Here is a 26,334-nt window from a genome sequence, read left to right as displayed (position 1 = left end):
TGCCCAACATGGGGCTCGAACTCATGACCCCGAGATCAGGAGTCACATGCCCTTCCAACTGAGCCAGCAAGGCACCCCATCTCACTCTATTATTGATATTGCTTGTTTTACTTTGTCCACCACCCCACTCCCAGCTGGACTGTATGCTCAGAGCAATGAGAATATGTCTGCTTTTTTCATTATCCTATCTCAAGTGCCTACCACAGTGCTGGCACTCAATAAATAAAAGTTAAATTTAAATTAAGCTAAGGTTTTGCTATAATAAGCAAATCAGGCAAGAATGAAAAAAGAATTCAGCAACAAGCATCCATTATTTAATAACACCTCATAAATATTAAAATGTCATAATATAAGAATAACTGAATTCTGAAGTTGAAAACCTATTGAGGAATCATTAATTTCTTAAAATCTTAAGTTTAGAAAAAAAACCATTGCTTTAAAACCAGACTCTTCTTACTCATCAGTATGATCCATGAAAAAGATATTAAATGGTTTGCTTTGCCCAGTTTTAATGAACCCAAACTCTAACTTTGCACTAGAAAAGGAAGGGCGACTGAAATCATGTCTGGTTACCACTGTTTACATAATTTCTCACCAGAGGCCACAGGCGACAGGACTGCTTACTCTAGAGCCCTCAGAATATAAGAAACACACGGAGCAGCCAATAAGTCTGGAGTTCAACTTCCACAGCTCTTATGTGAACACACTCGAGAATATTTTTCTTGCTGAATTTATCATGAATAACCACTTACCAAATCTACCAATATTGACTTTGTGAAACCCCTCCCCACACCTGTGACTTAGGACTCTGTCTTCTCTTATCTTCCCTCATTGAGTGGGAGCAGAATAACTGAGGAGAGTGGAATTTGGTGATGGGCAATGGGGATGTTTCTGAAAAGTAGATGTTTTGAAGATATTTTATTTTTCAATACCTTTAATGACCGAAAAAAGCAAGATTTAAAGCAGGAAGGAAAAAACAAAAACCACAAAACAATGAAAAAACAAACAACCTCAACAACAACAAAAAACCCAAAAAACAAAAACCGAAACTTAAACTTTCCGGGGAGGGGGAATGCTATAAATATGAAATGACTTAAAGAGAACACTTATTTAATACACAGTCCTGATGTATCTCACCATTCCTTCAAACAGCTGGGTATTTTAAAGTTATCTCCTCAGCGCCCTTCTAATGCTCTGAAAACCACCTTTCTCAAATAACGAGACAAACAGCTTTCTTTCCTGAGTATGTAAGTTTTATAAATTGCATCAGATCCACAGTGAGTGTGTTTCAGGGGGTTTCACCAAAACCAAAGAAAAGTTCAGAGATAAAATTGCAGCAAAAGATCTGGGAAAGAATGTAGAACTTCACAGTCACAGAACTAACCTGCAAGCTGTCCTTAGTCTCGGGCACCTGAAATCAAACCCACAAGCCCACGTCCAAGGGCTAGGAGGACCACGTGGGAGGCTAGCTGCCTAACAAGAGAGTTGGTCCTATCTCCCCTCCAGGGGTCTAAACTGTAACTCGCGTTCCAACTGCTCCGCAGTCAGGGTGCCCTGAATGGCTTCGCAGCCTGGGTTGAATACAGAGTAGGCACTCTTCTCTCCCTCTCTCCTCTCTCCAGGGCCTCGTGTCCCGACATACATCCAGTAGAACAAGGACAGGACAAAATAGGCCAGGCCAAATTCCAGTTCCACAAACAGTCCCAGCAGGACCAACCAGAGAAGAACCTTCAAGAAGGTGATGTTGGTCAGGAAAGACTGGTCCTGTGGCGATGGCAGAGGAATGGCTGTATTCCGCGGTGGCTGTGATGTGCTGCTCCCGGGCTGAGCCACTTCCTAGGACACACAAACAAACAAAAGTAAGAATAAAAGGCAATGGGGCTCAGAGGATCAAAACCAATCTGGAGCTCTCATTGCTCTGAGAAGGCTTCCGGCTCATTGATTTCTATTTTCTTGCCCTGCTCTCTAAAACAATCATCTCCAAAGAGCTCACATGCCCTGCTCGGACTGAATCAAAACTGATCTGCACTTAGTGAGATGTGACCTGATAAAAACCTTACGGCATTCAGATGGATTCCCATTCATGGGAGTCACTTCCTCAGATTAGTCTGCTGCTAACAAGAGCTAATTTGTGCCCCATACAGAAACTCCCGTTACTGATAATGCAACAACCACACCTAATGCTTCATACACAGAATCAATATGTTTATTGATTTGATTAGATGAGCTACAGTTTTGTGAGGGACATAAATCTAAAATGAGGACGATACCAGAAACAAGAAACAAAACTCCCTTCCACTTAGTAAAAACAAATCATCAGGGACGCCTGGGTGGCTCAGTCGGTTAATCATCTGCCTTCGGCTCAGGTCATGAGCCCAGGGTCCTGGGATCGAGTCCCATATCGGGTTCCTTGCTCATAGGGGAGCCTACTTCTCCCTCTGCCTGCCACTCCCCCTGCTTGTGCTCTCTCTTTCTCTGACAAATAAATAAATAAACTCTTTAAAAAAATAAAAATAAAAACAAATCCTCAGTATAGCCATAACCTTTCCATCCCAGGACCATCCTACACACCTCCGGGGCCCAGGCAATGTCTCTAACGGGACTCCCTCCCTCCTATCTCTTCCCTCTGCAAACCATCCTATGTAAAGCTTCTAAGTGAATTTCCTAAAACACCCACCAACCTCCTGTTCACAAACCTTCAACAAATTTTACTGCCTGCAAGTTAAAATTTAAACTCTTTGGGCTGGAATCCAAGCAAGGCCTTCCATTTATTCAACAGACAGAAATGCCAGTACATGGGTCCCTGTGTTGGGTGCTAATGGGAGACACAGATATTTAGGTAGCTTTAGGGAGGCATGATCTCTAGTCTGACATTTTCCCAACTTTTTTGGTTATGGCCTATAATAAGAAATACATCTTGTACTGGGACCCAGCGTATATACATATAAAAAATAGAAAAAGCTTCACAAACCAACAAATATTCTTCACCACATACAAAATTCTCATTTTCTATTCCATTTTTAAAAATTTATCTTTAACAGAGGACTAGATCCTCTAAATTGATTTCACCACCCACTAATGGGTCACGATTTGTAGTCTGAAAAACAATGGTCTAAAAAATTCCCTGTACAACACAATCCACAATCCATTGCTCTATCAATGAACCTCTACTCCAGTTCAACAGGTCTTAACACCCAAAGACATTGCCCACCTGTAGCCTGGGACAGGCATGACTGGTGAACTATGTATGCTTGACCTCTTTGGCCATTAAGGAAGGGTGTCCCCTCTGTCTCCCAGAGGACTAATTGCCCGTCTTTTTCACTGAGCACCAAACTACTTGCCAGTTAAGTGTTTTTCTTTTAATACAGGTCACATGTGTCCCTAGATTGTTACCAGGAGGCCAACGGACTATCATTTATTATCTTTTGATGTCTCCAGAGCCAAACACCGCACCCCACACATAGGTTCTCAATGCAGAGCATTACTTTTGGTTCATTTCTTCAATTATATCCCCCATTCTCCCTGCGATTATTTAAGAAGGGACCACAAACATTATTTGGTCTCGATAAAAAACATAGGTCATCTGATTTACGTTGCTTCAGATATTCTATTTTGTTAGAACCTTTTTTAGTGTCAACATTGTAATTATTACCTTTTCAGTTAAATTGGAAAAGCCCTTACCATGCTATCAGCAACACACCCCCTCCTGACACACACACAGGCATTTGTTAAGTAAATAAATATCCCTTTCGGATTTGACCAGTGTGCACAATAGGGAAATTACTGAAAGTTTCAGCAGGGAACTAATATAATCTGATTTATATTTAAGACTACTCTGGCTGCCAGGTAGAGAATGGGCTACAAGAGTAGAAGCAGGGAAATTATGAGTAGCTCATGCAGGAGGCCCAGTAAGAGAGGACTGGGCATAATGGGGATGGTGACATACAAGTCAGAGAGAAATGATGGACTGAGGGATACGAAATACATTTTGAATGTGTACAACTTGAAATTCACAGTAAACTGAATTTATTATTGAGGGAGTATAAAAAAGAATAATGCTTATGGCCACCACTTACTGAGTGCCTTCAAGATGTCTGATCTCCTGTAATCCAGGAGACCGGCACTATTAATCCCAACTTACTGATACGGAAACACTGAGATGTTAATTAAGTAACTCCCCGCGAGAGACAGGCAGAGATGAGGTTTGTGTCACCAGGATCCTAGGATGGTCTCCCTCCACAGCCCTTTGTACTTTATTAGGGGCCTTTATGGGAGATGGTAAGGGGAAGGGTTAGAGATCTAGAAGGAGATGGGGAGAGAAATTCTTTTACCTTATTTGGCATTTGCTTTAGTACCAATGTGGCTTCTGTTATAAAAGCTGTGTATGGTAGTGTTTGTGGTCATCACAGCACACAGAGGCATAGTTTAGGGAAAGTACTTCCAGTTCTCAAATACCAAGCTCCTTCCCCCCTCAGGGCCTTTGCACCTGTGGTTCTTTTTGAGAGGAATGCCCCCTTCCCCTCACATCACCTGGCTGGCTCACTCTCTTCTCCTACAAACCTCAGCAAAAATGTTACCATATGTGCCCTTTGCCTTGTCCTGGGTTTCTCCAAGAGTGGCTCCTAATTATGAAATGCCATCTCCTCAGTGAGGTCCTCCCTGCCCACCTCATTTACAGTAACAGTCTGCACCTGTCTCCCCCAATTCACTAGTACAGTATCCTGTTTTTTTCCCCCTTTCATGGCATTCATTATTCCGCTCTTCTGTTTCTTGTCTGTTGCCCCGAACGCAAATGCAAGTTCTGTGAGAAAAGGGCTTCATCTGCTCTTATCACCCTGTTTCCCCAGATTCAGGACAGGAGCTGGAACAGAGTGGGCACATGATATAATTTTGCTGAATAAATGAATGATGGTGAGGGAAAGGAAGAAATTAAAAGATGATTCCTGCGTTTGAGAGAGTGATGCAAAGGCTATGCTTCACCAGGTGACTCCAAAGAAGGAGAGCATTTGAGCAGTGGGTCAACCTGAGCCAAGGGTCGGGGTGAGGAGTCATAGGATGTGTGGGCACCTTGGGGCTAGATGGTGCACTGGGGGCTGCTGTGGGATATGCCTGGGGAGGGAGACAGGGGGTTTTTGCAGGACTGAAAAAGTCACAAGCATTCTGGTCTTCATTTGGCAGAAGCTTGTCACAGAAAGAAATATTTTATCTTGGGGACTGTTTTCCTCAAGCTAAATTGGAGAGTGGGGGAAGGAGGATATGGATGCTTCCTTATCAATGACAACCAAGAAGCAATTACAAACAGAAGGCTAAAGAAATTTCTGACAAGCCACCATGTGTCAGCAAAATTATTAAGAGAGATGGATTGTAAATTGGGAGAAAAAGACAATTTAATGAGAATTTTCACACCAGAGCAAAGCCAGGAACGATAACAGAGTCAATGAAAATGAGCTTAAGACAGAGTACCTTATGAAAAACAAGTGTAATTAATAAGAACCAACTGTGGGTCCAGCATTTCCTGTCATCCTTTTGTCAGGATATCAGCTTTTGGGCTTTTAATAATGGAAACTTTCTCCAACTTCAGGTTCTCTAGGTTCAATTCAATGATCTCATATTCCTTTGGAAATGAGACATACAGGCAGATACTCATTGTGTGGGTTAGACTTTGATTTTTAACTGCAGAGAGGAAAAAGGGTAAGGGAAGTAGATTCTAAAATCTTAAGCAATTGTGCTCAGTGAGTTCTAATCAACAATAAAGTTATCCCGAGACAAACTGCATGCAAGGAAATGGATTGTTTGAACCCTGCTGCACTCGCTTTCTGTAAGTCTGATAGAACCCTGCGTGTCACGGAGAATAATATCCAATCAAAACTGAGTAACAATGAGTTCTCCTTGGTTTAAAAAATTGCCTAAAACCAGAAGTTATGCAGTAATAAATAAACTAAGAGAAATAATTTTAAGAGGAGTAAGGTACACTTCTGCTCCAATACATTTTCATTTTCAAAAGGAATTTTTGGCTCTTATTACATTTTTGAGATACAAAAGGCTTTGTCACACATTGTCTCAAGGCACCGAATTTCCCTTGATGTTGTGTCCTGTATTCCAACATAGATCATCTAATCTCACACCTGCAAGGCACCTTGCCACTCTACTCCTGAGTGAAAACTAAATGAAAATACAAGATGTGAATCAAGTTCATCTGCAAAATAAGAGAATACCAAGAATTAAAGGGGGAAAAGTCTGTAATACTCATCTAAATAATGTTTTCACCTGAACATTCACTATTGAACTTGAGTAAGTTTCCCTACATCTAAATAATGTTTTCACCTGAACATTCACTATTGAACTTGAGTAAGTTTCCCTAGTTCAATAGCGGTGCACAAGCATCGGCCACCGCTGGCAGTTAGAGCGACCACACTTTTGCAAGTTTTGTATTCAGATGCCATTTCTAAAGCACAGGCTATTTGGGCTATTGGCTGCATGTGACCCAGGTGGGAAATTAAAGGAAGCCTTAATTACTGCCGCTTTTTAGCAGTATCCAATTAGACCTTTTACCCTCCATTAGCGGGGGGTTGAGGCTGAAAGCGGTTGTGGAGACGTTTCCCGAAGCCAGAGGGCATCACAATAACTCAAGGGCAGCGGTGCTTTCTTCCAGGTCCCTAGACCCTCGCTTCCCGACTGGAGTCGGGAGCTGCGTGGGTCGCGGGCTGAAAAGAAAATGTCAAAGCCACGGATCAGTGCTGACACGAGTGGCCGGGGACGCCCGGCCCAGCCCCTGAGCGGGGGGGAGGCGCCAGCAGCCCAGCTCGGCCAGCGGAGGTGGGAACCAGAGGACGGGGCGGGTCCCGCTCCTCGACGGGGGCGTGGCCTGTAGGCCACGCGGTGGGCGGCCAGTGGGCGTGGCCTCGGCCACAGTTTCCGGGGAGGCCACGACAGCGTCCCTGAAGCCAAGTCCCGGGGGCGAGGCCTCCTTCTCACCTGAGCGAGGCTGGACTGGGCCCGGGTACTCGCGGGCCTCGGTTTCCACACCTGGAACCGTTTTAGCCAGCCTGGGGCTGCCTTTGGAGTCGCAGCTGCTTGCGCCTTCTCTCCTGAGGTTTGTGCACTCGGGCTCGAAGTGTTAGGTCCGGCAGTCGGCCCGGCCCGTTTCCTGGCCGCCCGGAACTCGGCTAACCGCTGTTCCATGACGCGCGCCTCGCTTCCCGCCCGCCGGGAGCGCGCACCCGCCCGCGGGGCCCTGCCCTCCGCTGTAGCCGGTGCTCGGCCGCACTGCGCCTGCGTAGCGACGGCTCTGTGCCGCGCCTGCGTGCTGGCGGCCGGGCCAGCGAGCGCGGGGACTGTGACGTTCGTTGGGCGGAGTATCCAGCCAATAGTCCCTTCTAAGTGCGCGTGGCCGTAGTGTCAGGCCGTAGTGACACTTTAGTGTCACTAAAAAGTGGCGAAATGGTTAAGAGTTGAAAGCATAGGAGCATCTGGCTGGCCCAGTCGGTAGAACATAGGACTCTTGATTTCGGGCTAGTGAGTTCAAGCTGCTGTTGGGTGTAGAGATTACATGAACAAATAAAAATTTTTTAAAAATCTAAAACATAAGACTTACATTGTTCCCCTCTCGCTAGGGGGTTCTTCCGAGGAAAGTTCTTCAGAGCTCCACCTCACTTCAAGGGTCCGCTCCCCGTCAGGTGGAGCATGCCTTTAGCTGTTAGGCACTAGTATTGCTCTCCAGTTTCAGAGGGTCCCAGGGCATTAAGGAAGGCCCATCATCTCTGGGAGGTCCTGGGTCAGAAGGAACACAGGATACAGTCTCCACTTTTCCTTTTAACAAGTCCGCGACCTTAGCGCTTGAAGGGTGACCGTCACCGCTTGCTCAGCAGCAGGCCATGCAGACCCTCTATCATTGCTTTTGCCACAATGCAAACTACTTCTCCGTGTGTCTAGATGGGTCAGAAACTAAAAAAAACAAAAAACAAAAAACAAACTTTTATTGGGGTGCAACTTAAAATACACAAATCTTAAGTGTATCGCTCAATAGGTTTGTAATTATGAATACACCTACCTAGAAAAAGAACGTTTCTGGTACCCTGAGGGCTCCCTTGTGCCCTCTCCTAATCACTACTCACCCAAAAGGTCACAATTCAGGTGCCTGTTAGATTTTTAAAGCTCTAAGCATCTAGCTAAGTGCCACTCACATAATTGAGACTCAAATATCTCTTGGATCTTGCTGAGTTGGAGTCAGGAAACTAGATAAAGTAGAATGGAGTCTTGCATTCATTTAACAGATATTTATCAAGACCCTGCTGTATGTCAAGTATTGTACCTGGCACTAGAGATGCTGGAGTGAATGAAATGAACCCATTTTATTTGCGCTTACATTCTAAGTAGACAAATGCATAACTACATATTTATATTTAATGTAATGTCAGGTACTGATTAGTGCTGTGAAGAAAAATAAAGGACTAGGGATGGTGGGATTATTTAGAGCTAATGACCAGGGAAGACTTCTCTGAGGAGTTGCCATTTCCCCAGAGACCTAAATGAAATGAGTGAGGCATGTAGGTATCTGGAAAGGAATGTTTCAGTAGTAGGAAACAGCGAGTGCAAAGGCCCTGAGACCTTAAGTCTATGCTTGACTTGCTCCTAGAACATCAGGGAGGCCAGCATAACCAGAGCAGAGGGAGGGAGAGAATTGAAGAAAATAAAGATTCACGGATATCCAGATGTAAAGCCTTCTAGGCCATGGTGAAGACTTTATATTGCATTCTGAGAGTGATGGTAAGTGCTTGGAAGATTTTGAATAGGAGACAACAGAATATGACATATTTTTAAAGGATCACACTGGCTGGCTTCAGCTGGGGCCCTGGAAGAGTGCAAGAGTAGGGGGAAAAGCAGTTAGGGGCACTAGGACAAGAGAGGCTGACTGTTTGAGCTAGAGTAGTGGTGATGGGGGTGGTCAGATTTCGAATATGTTTTGAAGATCTGAGCCACCTGATGTGTGGATGGATTGGATGTGGAATGTACAAAAAAGGAATGGGGCACGGTAGATTTCTGCTATACTCTCTCCCCCTCAGACACACACCCTGAGTAACCAAGTGAAAGATGCTGTGGCCCTCTACTTAAATGAGGGAAGACTAGGAAGAACAGAGTATGGAATGAACATGGAGAGTTTTGTTTTGGACATGCCAAGAGTCTGAGATGCCTCTTAGATATATAGTGTAGGCAACTGGATGGTGAAAATGAGTTCAGGAAGAAGGCAGTACTGGAAATGCATATTGGGAATCGTCAGCATGTGTATGATATTTAAAACCATAAAACTAGATGAGATTAATTAGAAGGTGAGTGTGGATAAGGAGGGAGGATATTTGAGGACTGAGCCCTGAATAGAGCTGGTTTGTAAGACAGAAAAGAATGGGATCATCATACCACAATGCTCTCTAGAGAAACCACAGGGAAAATTTCTTGCCTATCTTGGTGTCAGGAGTAGGTCTGCTTCTCTCAAGAGACTGGAAGTTCTTTTATTGATTGTGTTTCCCACTTGATAATCACACTAAGACCTGAGAGCTGTATTTATGGTCTACTTCTAGTGTGTATGTACACTTAAGGCATGTGATCTGTGGGCTCTTTTAATCAGAGTCCCTGGCAGGAAAAATGACACTTTCAAACAGGGTAAATAAGGAGAGTTTCACGAAGGAGTTATTACAAAGGTGTGGCAGGATGGAGGGAGCCAGTCGGGGATGGTTCACAGGCAGCGTTACCAGCCTCTAGGCCTCCAGCAGCAGGAGGACACAGTGGTCATCAGACCCTGTGGGACCTGTAGTATAGGAAAAGCCCAAGACAGGGGAGCCCTTTAAGGAGGACAGACCAGGTAGGGAAGGAGAGAGAGAGGATCAAGAGGAGCAAATGGAGACTATCCAGCCAAACACTAATGCCGTTCCAGCCCCGTCTTGCTTTGATAACCTTATTTTCCCTTTGCTTTGTTTTCTGATTTATTATACATTTATTTTGTCTCAGTGCTTTGTAAACCTCTTTAAATCCTTTCTGGAAGAGGTTGAAAGAATGAAAAAAAGTAAAAATGAAAGAGATGAAGAATAATTGCTGAACTATATTTCCCTTTTGGATAAGATTATGAGGCTAGTAAATAAGAAAGGTCCCAAAATGTACTTTATGTGTGAATTTAACATTTATTATGAAATAGTTTGTACATACCAGGTTCATATATATATATATACACACAGACACACACACACGTATATACATATACAAACCTGGGGTGAATTTGTATATGTATACGTATATATCATATTTGTAAGTTAAAAGTAATAAAATATTCACAGGCCCTGTGATATTTTAAATCCTTGGCCTCAATTCTCCACTCCTTCTTTCTGTGCCATAAAAAGCAGAGTATACTTTCCCATCCCTTGACTTTGAACTCAGCCATGCAGTTTGCTTTGGCCAATAGGATAATGGCAGACATTATGCAAGCAGGGGCTTGAAGCGTCTTTGTCCTGTTGAGTACACCCTCTCAGTACTCCACCCTGCCATGAGATGAGCTTGCATCAGCTAGCCAGCCTAAGAATAATGAATCATGTGGATATAGTCACGCAGCTGACCCACAGACCTGCCATTAAAGCTGAGGTGCCCAGCTGAGCCCAGCCTCAAATAGCTGACCCTAGCTTACCCCAAGACGTATAAAAAACAAATGCGTATTTTATGTCACAGAAATTTTGTGGGTTTTGTTATACAGGAAAAGCTACTCAAGAAAAAGATTTCTCTGTGTGCTTGTGGTCCATTCCTGACTCTGTCCCACCTCTTCAATCTATTAATGTAGTGAGTTACATTAATAGATTTCTGTTAAAACATCCTACATTCCTGGAATAACCCCAATTCAGTCACTTTATAAAATAGAAAATTCAAAGCTGGATTCAGCTTAGTGAATTTTTTTTTAGGGACTTTTGCATCTATGTTCGTTAATGAGTTTTTTTCTCTGTAATTTTCTTTTCATGCACTATACTTGAAAGGTTTTGGTTTTAGGATTATACTAGCTTTATGAAATAAGCAGAAGTGTGCCTCCATCTTCGCGCCCCCCCCTTCTAGAAGAGCTTGAATAAAATAGGAATTAACTGTTTCTTGAATGTTTGATAGGACTTAGTAATGAAACCATCTAGACCTGATGTTTTCTTAATCAGATAAATATATGTAAGCTACAGTTAAGTGGAGTCATAGCTGGTCAACACAGTCTTACCCAAAAAGTGTTAAGAAATGGCTCAACATTAGTTTGTGCTGTCTGATGTTTTGGGGAGTAGCCTGGATGAAAAATTTAAAAGCCAATTTATCATTTTCAGGTGATAAAAATGTAGTAGAGAAGATCTATAATTATGTCTGTAGGGTAAAAAAAAATAAACTGAAATGAATTTGATTCAGTTTATCATGATGAAAGGATTGTGGAGATGCTAGGAGCAAACTCTACCTCCTTCTAGGTTTGCATTTATGTTTTTATATCTTCATGTCTTAGTCATTGGCCCTGAGAGCAGTTTGTTTCAATAGGAATCAGAGCTTTTCCCTGACCACAGACTGGAGGGGAGGGGGCGTATGCTGTGGGTGCTTCAGCTGCTACGGTCTGTCTGGTTGTCATAATGAGAGTGGATCCCCTGTGTCCCGTGCTCTTTTTGGTCCTGTCCCTGTAGGTACTGCATGTCCAGGTCTGAGCACTATGCTTTTATGATAAGCCATAACATGTGCAGAGGAGAGTGACCTGGATAATATTTTCTAGAACAGAGTTTCTCAGCCTTGGTACTTCAGACCTTTTGGGCCAGATAATTCTTTGTTGTGGGGGCTGTCCTGTGCCTTTGTTGGATTCTTTTTTTTTTAAGATTTTATTTACTTATAAATAAATAAAGTGGGGGAGGGGCAGAGAGAGAGTGGGGGTAGGCACAGAGAGCGAGAAGGAGGGAGAGAATCTCAAGCAAACTCTGCACGGTGCCTGATGCGGGGCTTGATCTCACGACCCTGAGATCAGATCATGACCTGAGCTGAAATCAAGAGTCGGACACTTAACTGACTGAGCCACCCAGACGCCAATGTAACTTGAGCTACCAATGTAAACTTGCATTTACATGTCTTGTAGGATTCTTAGCAGCATGCTAGGCCACAACCCATTGTTGCCAGTAGCACGCCCTGCTAGTTGTAACAGCCAAAAATGTTTCCAGACAGTGTCACAGGTACCCTGGGAGGCAAATTTGCCCCAGGTTGAGAATGACTAGTCTAGAAAACATATTGTGGCAAGAGTGGTAAAGATAGTGGATGATTTGGGCCAGAGGAGAGGAGTCATAGTGAAAATACACCAGGTATTTTTAGAAACTATTAAAAGGGCTATTGTAAGTAGGGGAGGAGAATCATTCTGTGGGACTCCAAAAGGCAGAATTAAGGCCAACAGTCAGAAATTACAAGGTAATATATGTGGAAACTTAAAAAAAAAAAAAGGATTTTTCAGCAACTCTATTATTTCAGCAACAGCGTGGGCTGCCTCAGAGCGGTGAGTTCCCTGACACTAGCAATATTCAATCAGAAGCTGACCAGCCACCTTTCAGGAATGTTGTCGAGGGGCTTTCTGAACTGAGGAGAGATATGGTTAGCCCAGATGATGACCAAATCTCTTCCAACTGGAAAACTTCCTGTTAATGCAAGTAGAGCAAACCGGGAGGAGAGAATGGAAGACTCTGGGGCATCGGGCTAAGAATATGTCATATAAGGTGATGGCGCCGCTGCCCCTATCCCCTCAGATCTCACTATGGCTGCACCTGCTGATGGCTTGTTTCTGTAAGCACCTGGTGGCTTTCTCTGGCTGCTCAAGTGTGTTCAACTAGTGCATGAGGCAGACTAGCAGCAGAGGGGGCTTATTCCTCCCGTCCCTCAAATAGCCTCCAACCAGTTGTGGGTAGGAGTTGGTGGATAAACACCCCAGATCCCTTGCCCCTCATTCGGGATGACTCTGAGGTGTGTTCCACAGAGTCTCCCAGGGATCATCGGGAGGAGCAAGCCTCAGTTGCCCAAGCAGTACCTGCTCGTTAAAGCATCCTATATCACTTTTCTTCCCTTTCCCGTCTTACTTCTCTGCTTCACTGTCTGTGCTTCTGGGACTCACTTCCCTGGTAAACTTCTTCCATTCGAATCATTATCTCAGGATCTTCTTCCAAGAGAGTCTAAGGCAAGATCCATGCAAGACCTAAGCGAGGCAGAAAGGGAAGTCAACCAGTGGGTTAGTTGGTAGTTCAGATTTACTAGACCTCTGTCTTCAAGTTTGAAGCAAGCAAAACAGGGCTTTTAGACTGGCACAGTATAAGCAGAATGATATTTGGAGATGGGAATAAAATAGAGAAAGGAAGAGGAGGGGAAGGCCACCAGTGCCTCAAGTGAAGCAGCCTGGGCCAGCTTCTGGGAAGACGAGTTGGCCCACACATTATGTTGAGCCCCGTGGATGACAGGATCCAGTCATTCTATGATTCAGTCCTCCAAGGACTTCAGAGACCATTCAGTCAGCAAATGTTGACTAAAATCTTGTTATAGGCCAGGCCCTGTGCCAGGCTTTGAGGATGCAGAGAGGCCTAAAATATAGTCCCAGCCCTGAGGAGTTTAAGGTCTAGTTGAGACTCATTAAAAGACAATTACACATGAAGATCTGAGGGAGCAGAGGAGGGTCACTGACTCAGGTTGGGGAAGTAGTATGACTTCTTTAGATTCCAATATGGGGAAACTGAGGCCTGCAAAGGCAAGCTGATGAGGTTATATATTCCTGGGCATTGCTGTAGACAACAAATATTTCTGGGGAAAGTTCTTTTTTTTGATAGCACTACCTTTTGCATTTACATTGGAAAGTGTTGCCAGATCACCCCTTGACCGCTCCCCCCCCCCCACCTGTTCTTGGCTTGGTGGTCACAACTGCTTTTGCCTGACAGCTACTGCTGGTTTGAGTTTTGCCTTTTTGTGTCCCCTACCCAATTTATGGGGATCTTGTGTTACAAAAGAGCCCAGGAATCTCTGCAGGTTTTTCCCAGTCAGTCCTGCCTAATCCCATTATCTGAAGCTTCCTCATTACCCTTTTCAGCAGGTCTTTAACTCCCTTTCCCTCCCAAGATCTCAGGTTGTGACAGTTCCCCGCCCACCTGACTTGCCTGGCATGGTTCTGTTTTGAGTCCTATTGTGCTTAGCTATGATGCTCAGAGAAATGCCTCCCATGGCTTGTAGGACAGATGATCAGACAAAGCCGACAGAATTATAGCAAAGATCATCTATACGTAAATCCCATCCCCAGACTCTCCTTAAAATGGTCTGAAAGTATTTGGAGAAGAACCTCTTTGCAATTTGAGGATGCACATAAAGCATAACGCAGTAGGCATTGTGTTTCAGGTAAGTTTGTTCCTCCCTGGTTATGTATGGGGATAAAGTCGGGAGGAAGGCAAGCTTTTGACTTTTAAAATCCTTTGAAGAAATGGGCTGTTTTGCTAAAATATATACGCATGCGCCCAGAGTGGTGTATTTCCTGATTCTTGACAAAATTGGCTGCTCAGCCTCTTCCTTAGAAACTCCTGCATTTCTCTCTAGCCGTTGACCTTCCAGAGTCTTGCCCGAACACAGGGGTTTGGGGCCCAAATGGACCCATCTTTCATCCTAATAGCATTAGCTGCTGCTAAGGCTTGGAGGGAAATCTGGTCCCTTCTGCGTGACTTAGCAGCAGGAACACCGCCAGGGCGCCTGACTCTGCGTGGTTGTCGCCCACTCAGCTGTTAGTCATTTCAGTGCCCTGCACACTGGGGAGCCATTATTGTTCCTGTGGTAAGGTGGACATGATGGAGGGGAAGTAAGGCAATTCTTAACGCTACATTCGGCCTCCTTCCAACTTGCGTGTTACTTTTTTAGGCTTGTATCCCATGGAAAGATTTTCTATCTGAATTTTTCCCTAAACCAACAAAAAAATTTTTTTAACCTTGAGGACCAGTTGAGTAATCCACTATCAACAACGGACCCTTGTTGGGCTCCAATAATAGTTGATCTTTGTGGAATGATTCATAAGTGCCAGGCACTGTGCTAGACCCTGCAAATTATAATGTGCTTTAATTTCCTCAAGGACCCTTCAGGAATGCACTTGGACGGAGATTAAGTAATTTGATATCACACAGCAAGCAATTAGCAGGGCCAGGGTTTGAACCTGAGTCTGACTCCAGAGCCCAGGAATCCACTTATTCTGCCTTCTTCTCTGTGCAGACCACTTTCAAGCATCTATGAACACAAACAGGTATGAATTGTGATCCCCGGCCTTCAGAAAACTTACAGACTCACTGGGAAGATGAAACAAGAATGTGAAATGCTAAATAATGCCTGACACTATCTGCTAAGTGGTTCTGTCAGTGGAACAGACAGACAGGAACTTATCAGGCAGAGGAAAAGATCAGTGAAACCAGGGTGGTCTAAAAGGCTCCATGGAGGAGGATGGCATTTGATTGGCCTCGAAAGATAGAAAGGACTTAAGTAAGATAAGAGGAGGAAATCAACCAAGGTATAGAGGACTTTGAACACATGGGTTCAAGTCCCAGCTCTGACATCTCTACAATCCTAGGAAAGTCCTTATCCTCTTTATTGCTCCATTTCCTTTACTATAAAGAGAGAGGCTCAGGGAGGTGGCATGGAATGGGGAGAGAAAACAGAAGTTTGGAACCAGAAGAGGCCTCAGAGAGGTGGGGAGGGAGGAGGTAGTGATTTGAAGGGGGAGGAATGTTGACAAAATTCTCTCTTGACTTAAGTGGTGATTCCCTGAGTAATCACTGTGATAATCCGTTGAGCTGTAAAAGTCAAACAAACAAAAACCCCTAGCTTCTAATTTTTATTTTGCCTTAGGCAAGGGAATTGTCCCTCTATTTATTTATCTATAAATGGAGGGATAATACCTCACAGGAGAATATCAGGATGAGCTGAGCTGATAGGGGGTGCCTGGCAGTACCTGGATCATTGTAGATGCTTAGTCAACATGGACAGCTAAGAGAGTAGGAAACCAGCATGGTCCATACTCAGTGGGTAACCAAAGGCCTGGGAAGAAACAGAGGGAAGAAAATAACATCTTTCTAAGCCAGACAAATTGGAAGGCATGTAGAGAATTGGTATGTTGGAAGGTGTTTAGACTGAGGAGACTATGCACCTGAGATGATTGAATTCAAATTGTTTCCAGGTCAAAAAACTGACATATGGCGTCTGTTTCTGCCTTCTTCCCAGACTCCTTTCACTCTCCAGAACTTGTTTGAACTAAAATAAACCTCTTTCTCCCTTAATAGGCTTGGGTTAAATTTACTCAACCATTGATCTCACTTCGAGGTTGGTTGAGGTGGTATTGATAGGCCTGTCAATCAGCCAGCCTCCCACAGTCTGTTTGTGGCAGCCACTGGGGATTCCTGTCCGCCTCACAAGCAATCCCACTGGCAAGGACACCAGACTGAGCCCCTCTGTGAACCTGGGATTTCCATTGGGAATCTACTAATAGGGGAAACTAACTGTAGAGCACTTATTATTGGCTTTCTCTGATTAGAGTTTTCATCATGCCACCACACCCTCTTTTCTTCCTTCACACAAAATCCACTCCCAAACTCGAGCCTCCTTACTCCTCACTGCCCATCAAAACCCTACTTTTTAGCTGTGCTAATTTATAATTTCTCAAGCATCCTACACTCAATATATCCTGCCTCAATATCTTTGCCCACACTTTTCCTTCTTATCTGGGGCACCCTGTCCTCCCTTCTTCACCTATCAAGTGCCATCATCTTACGTACTTGACTTAAACATTTCCTTCTCTAGAAATTGTCCTGGGCCTCGTTCCCCAGCTGGGGTTTTGTTCCCTCAGATATGTTCTCCTAGCACCAGCTCCATCCTCTATAGCAGCCTTTATAGCTAATAGCACCTGTATTAAAGTGGTTGGTTTACTAGTTAGTAGGATATAGTTTAAGATTTTGGGGTAAAGACCAAAAATAAGAGTAGCTTGAACAAAATAGAAATTTATGTTTTCCTTCTAGGCATCACTTGAGAGTACCATTGGACAGTGACCCAGGCTTCTTCTGTTTTGTTGCTCTGGCATCCCTAGAGTATTGACCAGTATGGTGGTGCAAGTAGCTCACTACCACACCAGAATTCTGGCCTGCCTTAATTCCAAAGCCAGCCTCTTAACCACTAGGTCATATTGCCTCTATTAGTGAAATTGAGCTCATTGCAGATTGGGGAGGAAGATGTGAAGAATGTTAGAAAATTTCAAGGTATATTAGGAGACACTTTGAGTGCCTGGTGGGAGTGGAAGGAGAGGAGATCATGAAGGTTGGGTCTCATTATACACAACTTGAGTGTCCAAAACACATCTGATGATGTCAGTGACCTTCATTGTCAGATAGTGTCATCTCTCAAGCACATACTCCAAAATTACGGCCTCTGAAGTGAGAATCAGCTCCAAGTGCCTCTCCTGAATCTTTCTCACATTATTTTGGAGAGACGTGGGTCAGATCTTTACAAAGGGAGATGGAGAGGAGAAGCTAATACTCAGTGAATCACTTCTAAAGCAGGAGCCCAGGACCTGACCATCGACCTCTGAGCTATTTCCAGACCTGACTGATAATCCTAATTACCTTGGCACTTTAACAAAAAAAAAAAAAAAAAGCAAAAACAAAAACCAAACAAAAAACCCACAAAAAAACCCAGGATCCTGAGCCTTTCAATGGCCCTTGAATCTCTAGGGTGGGGCTCTGGGGTCTATATATTTTTATAAAATTCTTTGAGTGATTCTGATGAACAGTTAGGTTTGGGCACCCTTGCATGTAGGAGACTTAGAGCCACCCTGTATTTAAGTGCAGATTCACCAATTGAGCTCTGTTTCCTTTCATGGTGACATTTTTCTCTCTTTGGACCTTTGGCAAGGTAATTCTTGTTTGATATTCTCTTTGAACTCTAAGTAAGCCCCAGGTTGTTGCAATGTCCTAAAAGTTTTAGACCTTCTCCAAGCCTGCTCAATGACAAATCCATTCTCTAGAAACTTAAATACAGAGCTGAGCAATTCAAAATTTCGGTTAACTCCCAACCCAACCATTTTACATATTGTAAGGGGGTTTGGAAAATCATTAGACCTCAAAAATTCAAGTGGACCCCTGATAGAGTTTTATTTTTCTTAGATTTGACCATCCATATCCATGATTCTCATCTCATTAGTCCTCTGGACCAAACTTTCTGTCTTTAGAAAATTACCCAGGCAGAGACTGAACTCAATAGTGATAATAGAACATTTATTTAGTGCCTTCATGAGTCATGTGCTTTATATACATCATCTCATGTAAACTTCCTTGACAAGCTGGGGATATTAAGATTATTAGTCCAGGGGTGCCTGGGTGGCTCAGTCTGTCGGGCATCTGCCTTGACTCAGGTCATGATCTCCAGAAGGGTCCTGGGATGGAGCCCTGCACCAGGCTCCCTGCTCAGCGAGGTGTCTGCTTCTCCCTTTCTCTCTGCCACCCCCCTCCACTTATGGTCTCTCTCTCTCTCTCTAAAATAGATAAAATCTTTTCTTAAAAAAAAGATTAGTCCAAATTTATATGTGAAGACTCAGGCTCTGAAAAGGAACAGAACTGGAATTCAAACTCAGATCATTTGAGTCCAAATTCTGAGTGAATAAACTACTTCTCCCCAATGTGTGTGTGTGTGTGTGGCAGGGGGAGGGGGTGCTGTGTGGGGGCAGGGATGAGGAAGAGAACAAGGAATGGAGGTGGTGAGATAGCATTTCCTTGTCGGGACCTGATGCTTATTATCCTTTTCTGTCCCCATCCCACCCCCCGTAGCACCTTCATGTTCTCATGCCAGTAGCAGCCAATACAGGGAAGGTTTTTTATGCTCCAAGGCAAACTTTAGCAAAGAAAGTTGAGCTCCTTCTACAGAATCTAGCTTTCCCTGTGCATCATTTCAGAGCCTCAGTAGACCCACAAATATCATTTCCAGCTAATCACATATGCACCAGACAGTTATATACAATAAGTGATTAACACATTCAGCTGATTCCCTTGAAGACAATTCACCAAATTTATTGGAAGGCACTTTTATTCAAGATGCCACACAGATTCTTTTTTCCACATTTCCTTCCTTTGCTGATTCACTGTGTATTGTGCCTGAATCATTTGGCTTTTTTTTTTTTTTTTTAAAGATTTTATTTATTTATTTGACAGAGAGAGACACAGCGACAGAGGGAACACAAGCAGAGGGAGTGGGGGAGGGAGAAGCAGGCTTCCTGCGGAGCAGGGAGCCCCATGCGGGGCTCGATCCCAGGACCCTGGGATCATGACCTGAGCCGAAGGCAGACACTTAACGACTCAGCCACCCAGGCGCCCCACATTTGGCTTTTTTAAGTCAACAGAGCCAAATGGGAGAAGCCCAGGCCTCTGATTACTGCTGGGAAAATGGCAGGTTTGGCTCATGAGAAGTATGTGTGGGGCACTCTTTGGGATCAGGAGCATTCTAAATCTGAGGCACTTGAAGAGAGAGATAACCATCAAATTTGGTTCAGAGCTTCCCTTGGAGTTATTGATAGGAGGAAAGTTATACTGGATCCCCTTGGTCTATGGCAATTAGAGTGAATTCTCCTGTGGCAGCCTGGGCCCTCTAGAGCTTTAATTGATTCTAATGCAGAGTGGCTTAAAATAATTCTCTCTTCTACAAGCTGATCTCTCATTTCCCAGAGCAGATTGAATTGTTCAGAAATGAGCCATTGAGAGAAATCTTCCCACTCAGTCCTAGATTTGTGGCATATCTTTCCAGAAAAGAGAGGCCAGTGTAGGGGGGATGGGGGATGGGATGAGGCTGGCTGTGCCTGTTCTGTGACTCCACATTTTTTTCTCCAGTCTGAACAGTCTCATCCTTGTCCCCCAAACCTGCTTGATGAACCCAGGACAGTGTGCATTTTAAAAAACTATTCTATTCCTACACAACTTAAAATAGTGGATAGTTAAAAAAAATGTTAGCCAGTGCAACTGTGTGGAAAGGGTGCCATGGTCTAAGTTCTTTCCCTGATCCTATAACCAACTAGCTCAGTCTTCTCATCTGTAAAATGAGCCAGATGGATTCCCTGCCCTCTGAAGACTTAAATGTGATAAAATCCATTTCATTATTCTAAAACAGGGTTTTCCAACCTCTGCATGAATAACATTTGGGGACAGATAATTCTTGTTATAGGAGCTGTCTTGTGCATAGTAGGATGTTGAGAAGCATCCATGGTTTCTACCTACCCCACTGAGTAGCACCACCCCACTGAGTTGCAACAACAAAAACTATTTCCAGACATTTCCAAATGTCCTTTGGGAGGCGAAATTACCCCTGGTTGAGTACTACCTTCAAAAGCTCCCTATTGCCTATAAATAATGCATCATTTATTAAATATTGAATATTATTTATTGGTAGTTACTAAGGCTAAAGAATAACCGAGTCTCAGTCCCTGCCCTCAAGGAACTCAAAGTCTAATGAGGAGGACAAACAGACAATTGTAATCTAGTGTGCCATATATAACGATCAGGATGCAGAGGAAGGAAGGGGAAAAATTTTGAGGGAGAAGACAAAAAGAGCTCAGAAAGCTTTTTGAAGAAACTAATGATAAATTGAACATGAAAGGATGAGTAGAAATTAACTAGGCCTTCTCAGCTTAAGGGAACAGCATGAAAAACAGGCCTAGTGGTGAGAAAAATGACCTACTCCCACAAAGTTGTTTGAACTGGAGAGTAAAGTTGAATCCCTCAGGGACAAAAAGATCACCAATCCCAGCTGTGTGTGTGTGTTGTTTGTTTTGTTGTTTTGTTTTTAACATTCTATTCTGGAGGTGCAGTTCAGAATCTTAGAGAACGCCAGCCATTGTTATGTTAAATCCCCCATGAGTGCGACGATGTGGAGCTCTCCAGGGTACTGAACCGTATCCATATAAATTGCCCTTAATAAGCAGCTCTCTACCTAAGGACCTGCCTGGAACCCTGTTTTTTCCTGATCCTGACCCCTGTCCGTGCCTGCTGCTCTTGGCTGAAGCTATGTAGTGGAAAGAGCATAGGTTTACCAGCCTAAATGATTCAAATTAGGAGACAGTCAAATAAATGATAAATTTATTGTTATAAATTATAGCATGTCCCTGTGAAAGAATGTTACACAGTCGTGGCCTTATATATATATATTTTTAAATTATTTGGAAATTTACATTTTTCTAAGATACCTATAGTAGCATGTATTTCTTTACTCAGAAAAATATCATTTAAAATAAAATAAAAATAAAGAACCTTGGAATCAAAGGACTGGGATGTGAATCCTCTTGTCAATACCTGTCTGACCTTGGGTCAGTTAATTTAATCTTCACTGGCCATTGTTTACTCAACTACAAAATGGAAAAAAAAAAGGACAAATTGTTAATATTTCCCATATGCCTATAATGCAGGCCTCTTGTGGATGTTAAATGAGCACAAGCACATGAATCTATTACTGTGTTGCTTAAAGAAAAGAAACAAACACTTGGCAAATGTTTGTTATTCCCTACCCCATCACTTAGATGCTCAGTTTTCTACTACAGCAAGGGCAAGCTTGGTGTATAACAAGGGTTGCAACATGTTTTGCATGCATGGACTGACAGTGCCTTCCCACTTCCCATTCCTGAGGACTTCATTAGAAACAGGGCTTTGCAGTAGGACTAACTCTTTATATGTTTATCTTATTTCCACGCCTGGCTCCCAGTATATTAGCAACTAGCCCCTTACTCTCATGGCAGGATACTGGAGGATCATTCCCTGAGTACCTAACTATCTGAAAAGTAAATACTTTTTTTTGGTGTTCTCCCAACCAACAACAGAGCCAGATCACCCTACTTTGAATCTCAAAGTTGTCAGGCCCCATACCCTGCTCAGAACTTCTAATTAGTTTTTTACTTTCCTGTTCATTATCATGAGCATACAGCCAAATTTACATCTAAGGAAAGCCTGTGTTATGGGAGCTAGAGATCAAAAACAGAGGAAAACAATTTGGAGAAAACAAACTATGCAGGGAAGAAAATTTCCCAAACAAATTTTATGATTAATATACTTTGAGAAATAAAAGAACTTCCATTAAACAAGAACCAGGATGCTATATATTTTTAAAGAATGTTCAAGGAACATTGAAAAGCTCTTGAAAATGAGAAACTTGATAGGAGAAATGAAAAACTAACTGGGTAGGAAGATAATATTGAGGAAATTTCATCTCACTCTCATCTTCCGACTAAAAGAGCAAACATACATAGAAAGAAAATAAGAGAAAACATTAAAAAGAAGAGAGGACCATCATAAATGTTCAACATTAGAATAATGGCATTTCTAAAAAGAGACAACAGAGAAAATAGGGAAGAGTAGAAAATTCTTACAGAAATAATTCAAGAAGTTTCCCAGAATGGATTGAAAGGACCCACCAAATACCCAACCTAATGAATGAAAGAAAGAAACTTACAAGGCACATACATCATTGTGAAATTTCAGATCACTGGAGACAAAGAAAAAAATTCCACAAGCTACCAGCAGCAGGAAGTATTATATATATATGTGTGTATATATATATATATATATATATATAATCTCAAAGATCTAGAATCAGAATGACTTCAGATTTCTCAACAGCAAAACTTGAAACAAGAAGACAATAGAGAAATTCAAAATACTGATGGAAAAATTAACCCCCCTCTGGAATTCTATATCCAGCCCAAGTATAAATCAACTACTGTGAAAAACAGTTCTGGACCTGTACAGTCTCAACAGATTTCTCCCCCCATGTGCCCTTCCTCAGGGAGTTCCTAGAGTATATGCTCCACAAAAAAAAGAGTATGCCAAGAAAGAGAAAGACATCGAGTACAGGAAACATATGCTCCAGCACTGGATGGGGTAAAAGAAATACCCAAGAGAATGGTAAATGGTGGTCTCAGAGTGATAGCTGTTACCAAGCCTAGGGGACAAGCAGGCCAGGTGATAGCAGAGTGCCTTAGACGATGTGTTGAGAGCTGTCATCATCAAGATTCTCACTGCTATCAGTCTTCTGCTGCTGCTGCTGCTTCTTCCTTCTTTCTTCTTTCTTCTTTCTTCTTTATCTAAGAACAGAATTCCCAGGTGAGTCTGGCTGAGCCCACGATACGTTCTGACTTGCCTTAATCATTTCTAATGTGGCTGCTGCTTTTCCTACTATGGCCTATTTTCTGATCAGCTGAGCATGCTCTTTTCATCCCACAGAAGTACCCTGCTTTGATCTACTTCAGAAGCTGAAAGTAGGCTGTGGTAAAGCAGAAAATCCAGAGGAATCCACACTCTGAACCATATTTCTTTTGGATACCCAATGCCTGGACTCCACTATAGACCTACCAGACATCCAACTCTGCTTTCCCAAGACCCACTCATGACCTTGTCCACCTACTTCCCCAGAAGAGGCTCTTGTAAGTAAACTCTTGAGGAAACTGAAACCAGATTGACCCAAGGACTGTTTAGCTTCTCTCGCTCCTGGATGCCTTCCAACATTGCCCTTTCATTTTTTGCTAGATTTATGCTCCTACAGAATACACATTGTTTAGAAAAATATACCTAGGTGGTTAACCTATCAAGAAAATCAAGAGAATGATTAGCACAAAAGTCAAGATAATGGTTACTTCTGGGGACGAGGTTGGAGGTTTTATTTAGGAAAGGACATTTGGAAGACTTTTGAGGTACTGGTTAATGTTCTATTAATCTTTGTGATAAGTACGTGGGTGTTAAACATACTATATTTTCAACTTTACATGTATTTAAAATACTCCTCCATACATATAATACACTTTATAATAAAAATTTGCATACCAAGCAAAACCACCCTGTGAAATATTGAACTCATATGTTCATATGTACCCTCTGGGCCTTGAACAGAGGGAACTATGAAGAGGGACATAAGGTTCTCCCGCTCTCACAGCCCTAATCAAGATGCAGCAGGCATAACAAAATACCCAACCAGCAGCATGATGCTGAGGTTTTTCAGACCAGTTTAATAAATGGGTTTTACAGCACGTGGAATCCTGTTGTAATAACCTGGATTCCGTGAAAGACATCTCTGCATAGAAAAGCAATCCAGAACCACTCCTTAAGCTGTTAGCAAGAGGGTAGGAGGTAGGAGGCTGTGTATTCTTCCTTTACCCCTCCTGATCCATTCACCCTGATCCATGCCCTGTCCGCCTTGCATTGTGCCCCAGACGCTGATGTCTATGGACTGCATCACCCAGGTGCCTCTGTTCTTTGGCTTTTAGTGGGTTCTGCCAATAGGAAGCACTGTCAGAAGAACAGAAGGCAGGAAAGAGAGAAGTCAAGGGGATTTCTTCCCCTCTCCCTCCCTGCCTCACCACCCCTTATTGTTTCCTTAATTCCACACACACCCCTTTGAATAGTTCCATATGAAATTTTCTTCAGTCAGACCATTTTGAGTATCTCTTCCATTTCTTGTTGGGACCCTGACTGGTACTTTATTTTAATATTATTTACTTGTCCTTACTGAGTGGTACATTTTCATGTTAATATGGATTGTGAGGGCCCAAGCAACCTTATCCAAGGGAAGACGCACATGTAAAAACATCTCTCTACACTGGGGGGTCCGCAGCCGTGGCTTTTTGTGGAAAGGTTATATGTTGGTTTATTATTCAGTGACTATTACTGCTAGCTAAGTGTAGAAAAGCTTAGGAGAATTTACTTCTGGCTTGTGGAAATTTTATTCCTTTTCCAACTCTGTCCCAGAAAAAAGGAAGACTTCCATGCAGGCCCTTGGCAGGGATGCAGCTTTCCCCAGCATCCTTGCTTTGCTTTAAGTGAGGGCGGTTTTTTTTGTTGTTTTTTTTTTCCACAGAGTGAGTCAGATGCTGACAGACTCCTAGCATCTCTCATCATCTTCCTGTTGCCCCTTCCCATCTGAAGATCAAAGCTCACCTCAGGAGAACTTTCAGAGAGAAGAAATAGCCAGCGGAACCCCCAGGGCCAGGCAGGAAAACCCAGTAAACAAGTGATTGACGCACTTTGTAGACAAGCTGGAGGGGCCTCCACGCAGTCTCTACTGGGGGTGAGCGTGACCAGGGGAAGTTGAGGAAGCGGTCCAGGATGGGGGCGGAGCCCCAGAGGGCTTGGGTAACAGCTCATTGTTCCTCTGGGTTCCCAGGGAATAAAGCAAGCCTCCAACAAAACAAACGTGCCAGGAGGACAGGCTATTTGTGTTGTTAAACACGGAAAGAAGGGAAGTGACTAGCTAGAGGGAGCATGGGTTTAAGTGCCTTATCCCAGGCCCCTTGGGACACAAAAGGAAGGAGGAGAAGGAGCTTGGACAAAAGGAGGCAGTGCTGGGTGTTAAACACATGGAACCTGGAGGTCGGCAGACCTGGGTTCAAGTCCTAGGGCCTCAATTTCCTAGCTCTGTAACTTGGCCCTATTATCTAATTTCTCTGGTTTTATTATCCTTCTTACCCATAACATTTCCTTAAAGATGTAATAAGGGAATGCACTTTAAGTGTCTGACACATAAAAAGTTCTTGTTAGGAGATTCATCAGTGAGGACGGGAATGTGGGGAGGAAGCAGGGTGCAGCTGTATCGTCAGGACCTGGGTGTAGTCACGGCTCTGGCACAAATTCATTGTGTGAACTTGAGCAAGTTACTCCCCATCTCTGGTGCTGAGTTTTGCCTCCCTGGAATGAGGGTGCTGAGCAAGGTCTCCAAGGTTTGTTCTAGTGCCAAGATCTAGAGTTCTAAAGAACGCTATCCAAGGTGTGGCTAGGAAATTCTCTGACTTGAAAGAAAAATAATGCAGAAGCAGCCACGTGAGGTGTTTGTCCCCATCATACTGGTCTCCTTGGGAACTTTACTCCTACTAACATGATGCTGCCCTTTCTCAAAACATTTTCAAATTCATTGGTTTAAAATTATCTGCAGAGCCAGTTGTTGGAGCCAAATGAGAAAATCATCTCTTTGCTTTATGAGTTTCTTTTTTGTTTGTTTGTTTCTTTCATTTTTTGAATGAAAAAAAAAAAGAGTTCTCATTCCCTTAAGGCAGATTAGATTCTACTTCCAGTGTTGCCACTAACTGGTGGAAAAATGTAATTTTATGTCTTCTGACCTTGACCTAGAAGATGGGGATACTAATACCCACATTTGTAGTGTGGCCACAGATGAGCTGAGGACTAGGACAGCAGCACCAGCCGGGGTGCGTGGCTCAGGGTAGGCAGCAAAACACATCAACACATCCATCTACATACACCCTCACTCTGCCACTCCCTCCCCATCCCGATTACCCACTTT

General features: G+C 43.3%; 1 protein-coding gene, 1 long non-coding RNA gene and 1 other non-coding gene across 3 annotated transcripts in view; 1 reads left to right on the top strand and 2 right to left on the bottom strand.

Moving 5' to 3' along the window:
• TRNAR-CCU (transfer RNA arginine (anticodon CCU)) lies at positions 1-73 on the bottom strand. The gene has a single exon. It is a non-coding gene; the product is annotated as a tRNA-Arg (tRNA).
• An 843-nt stretch (positions 74-916) lies between these two features.
• On the bottom strand, positions 917-7,416 carry SAYSD1 (SAYSVFN motif domain containing 1). The gene is made up of 2 exons (XM_036118926.2): positions 6,976-7,416; positions 917-1,836 (listed from the first exon to the last, which is right to left on the bottom strand). The coding sequence occupies exons 1-2, from the start codon at positions 7,180-7,182 to the stop codon at positions 1,492-1,494; spliced, it is 552 nt and encodes a 183-aa protein (XP_035974819.2). The 5' UTR covers positions 7,183-7,416; the 3' UTR covers positions 917-1,491.
• Positions 6,973-26,334, top strand: part of LOC118524490 (uncharacterized) — a 61,054-nt gene continuing 41,692 nt past the window's right edge. The window contains exons 1-2 of the long non-coding RNA XR_013441269.1: positions 6,973-7,093; positions 23,271-23,470. This is a non-coding gene — a long non-coding RNA (uncharacterized LOC118524490). The remainder of the gene's footprint in view (positions 7,094-23,270; positions 23,471-26,334) is intronic.

Source organism: Halichoerus grypus, chromosome 9, assembly GCF_964656455.1.
Source record: "Halichoerus grypus chromosome 9, mHalGry1.hap1.1, whole genome shotgun sequence".
NCBI classification, from domain to species: Eukaryota; Metazoa; Chordata; class Mammalia; order Carnivora; family Phocidae; genus Halichoerus; species Halichoerus grypus.
This window is presented reverse-complemented; position numbering and strand designations above follow the sequence as displayed.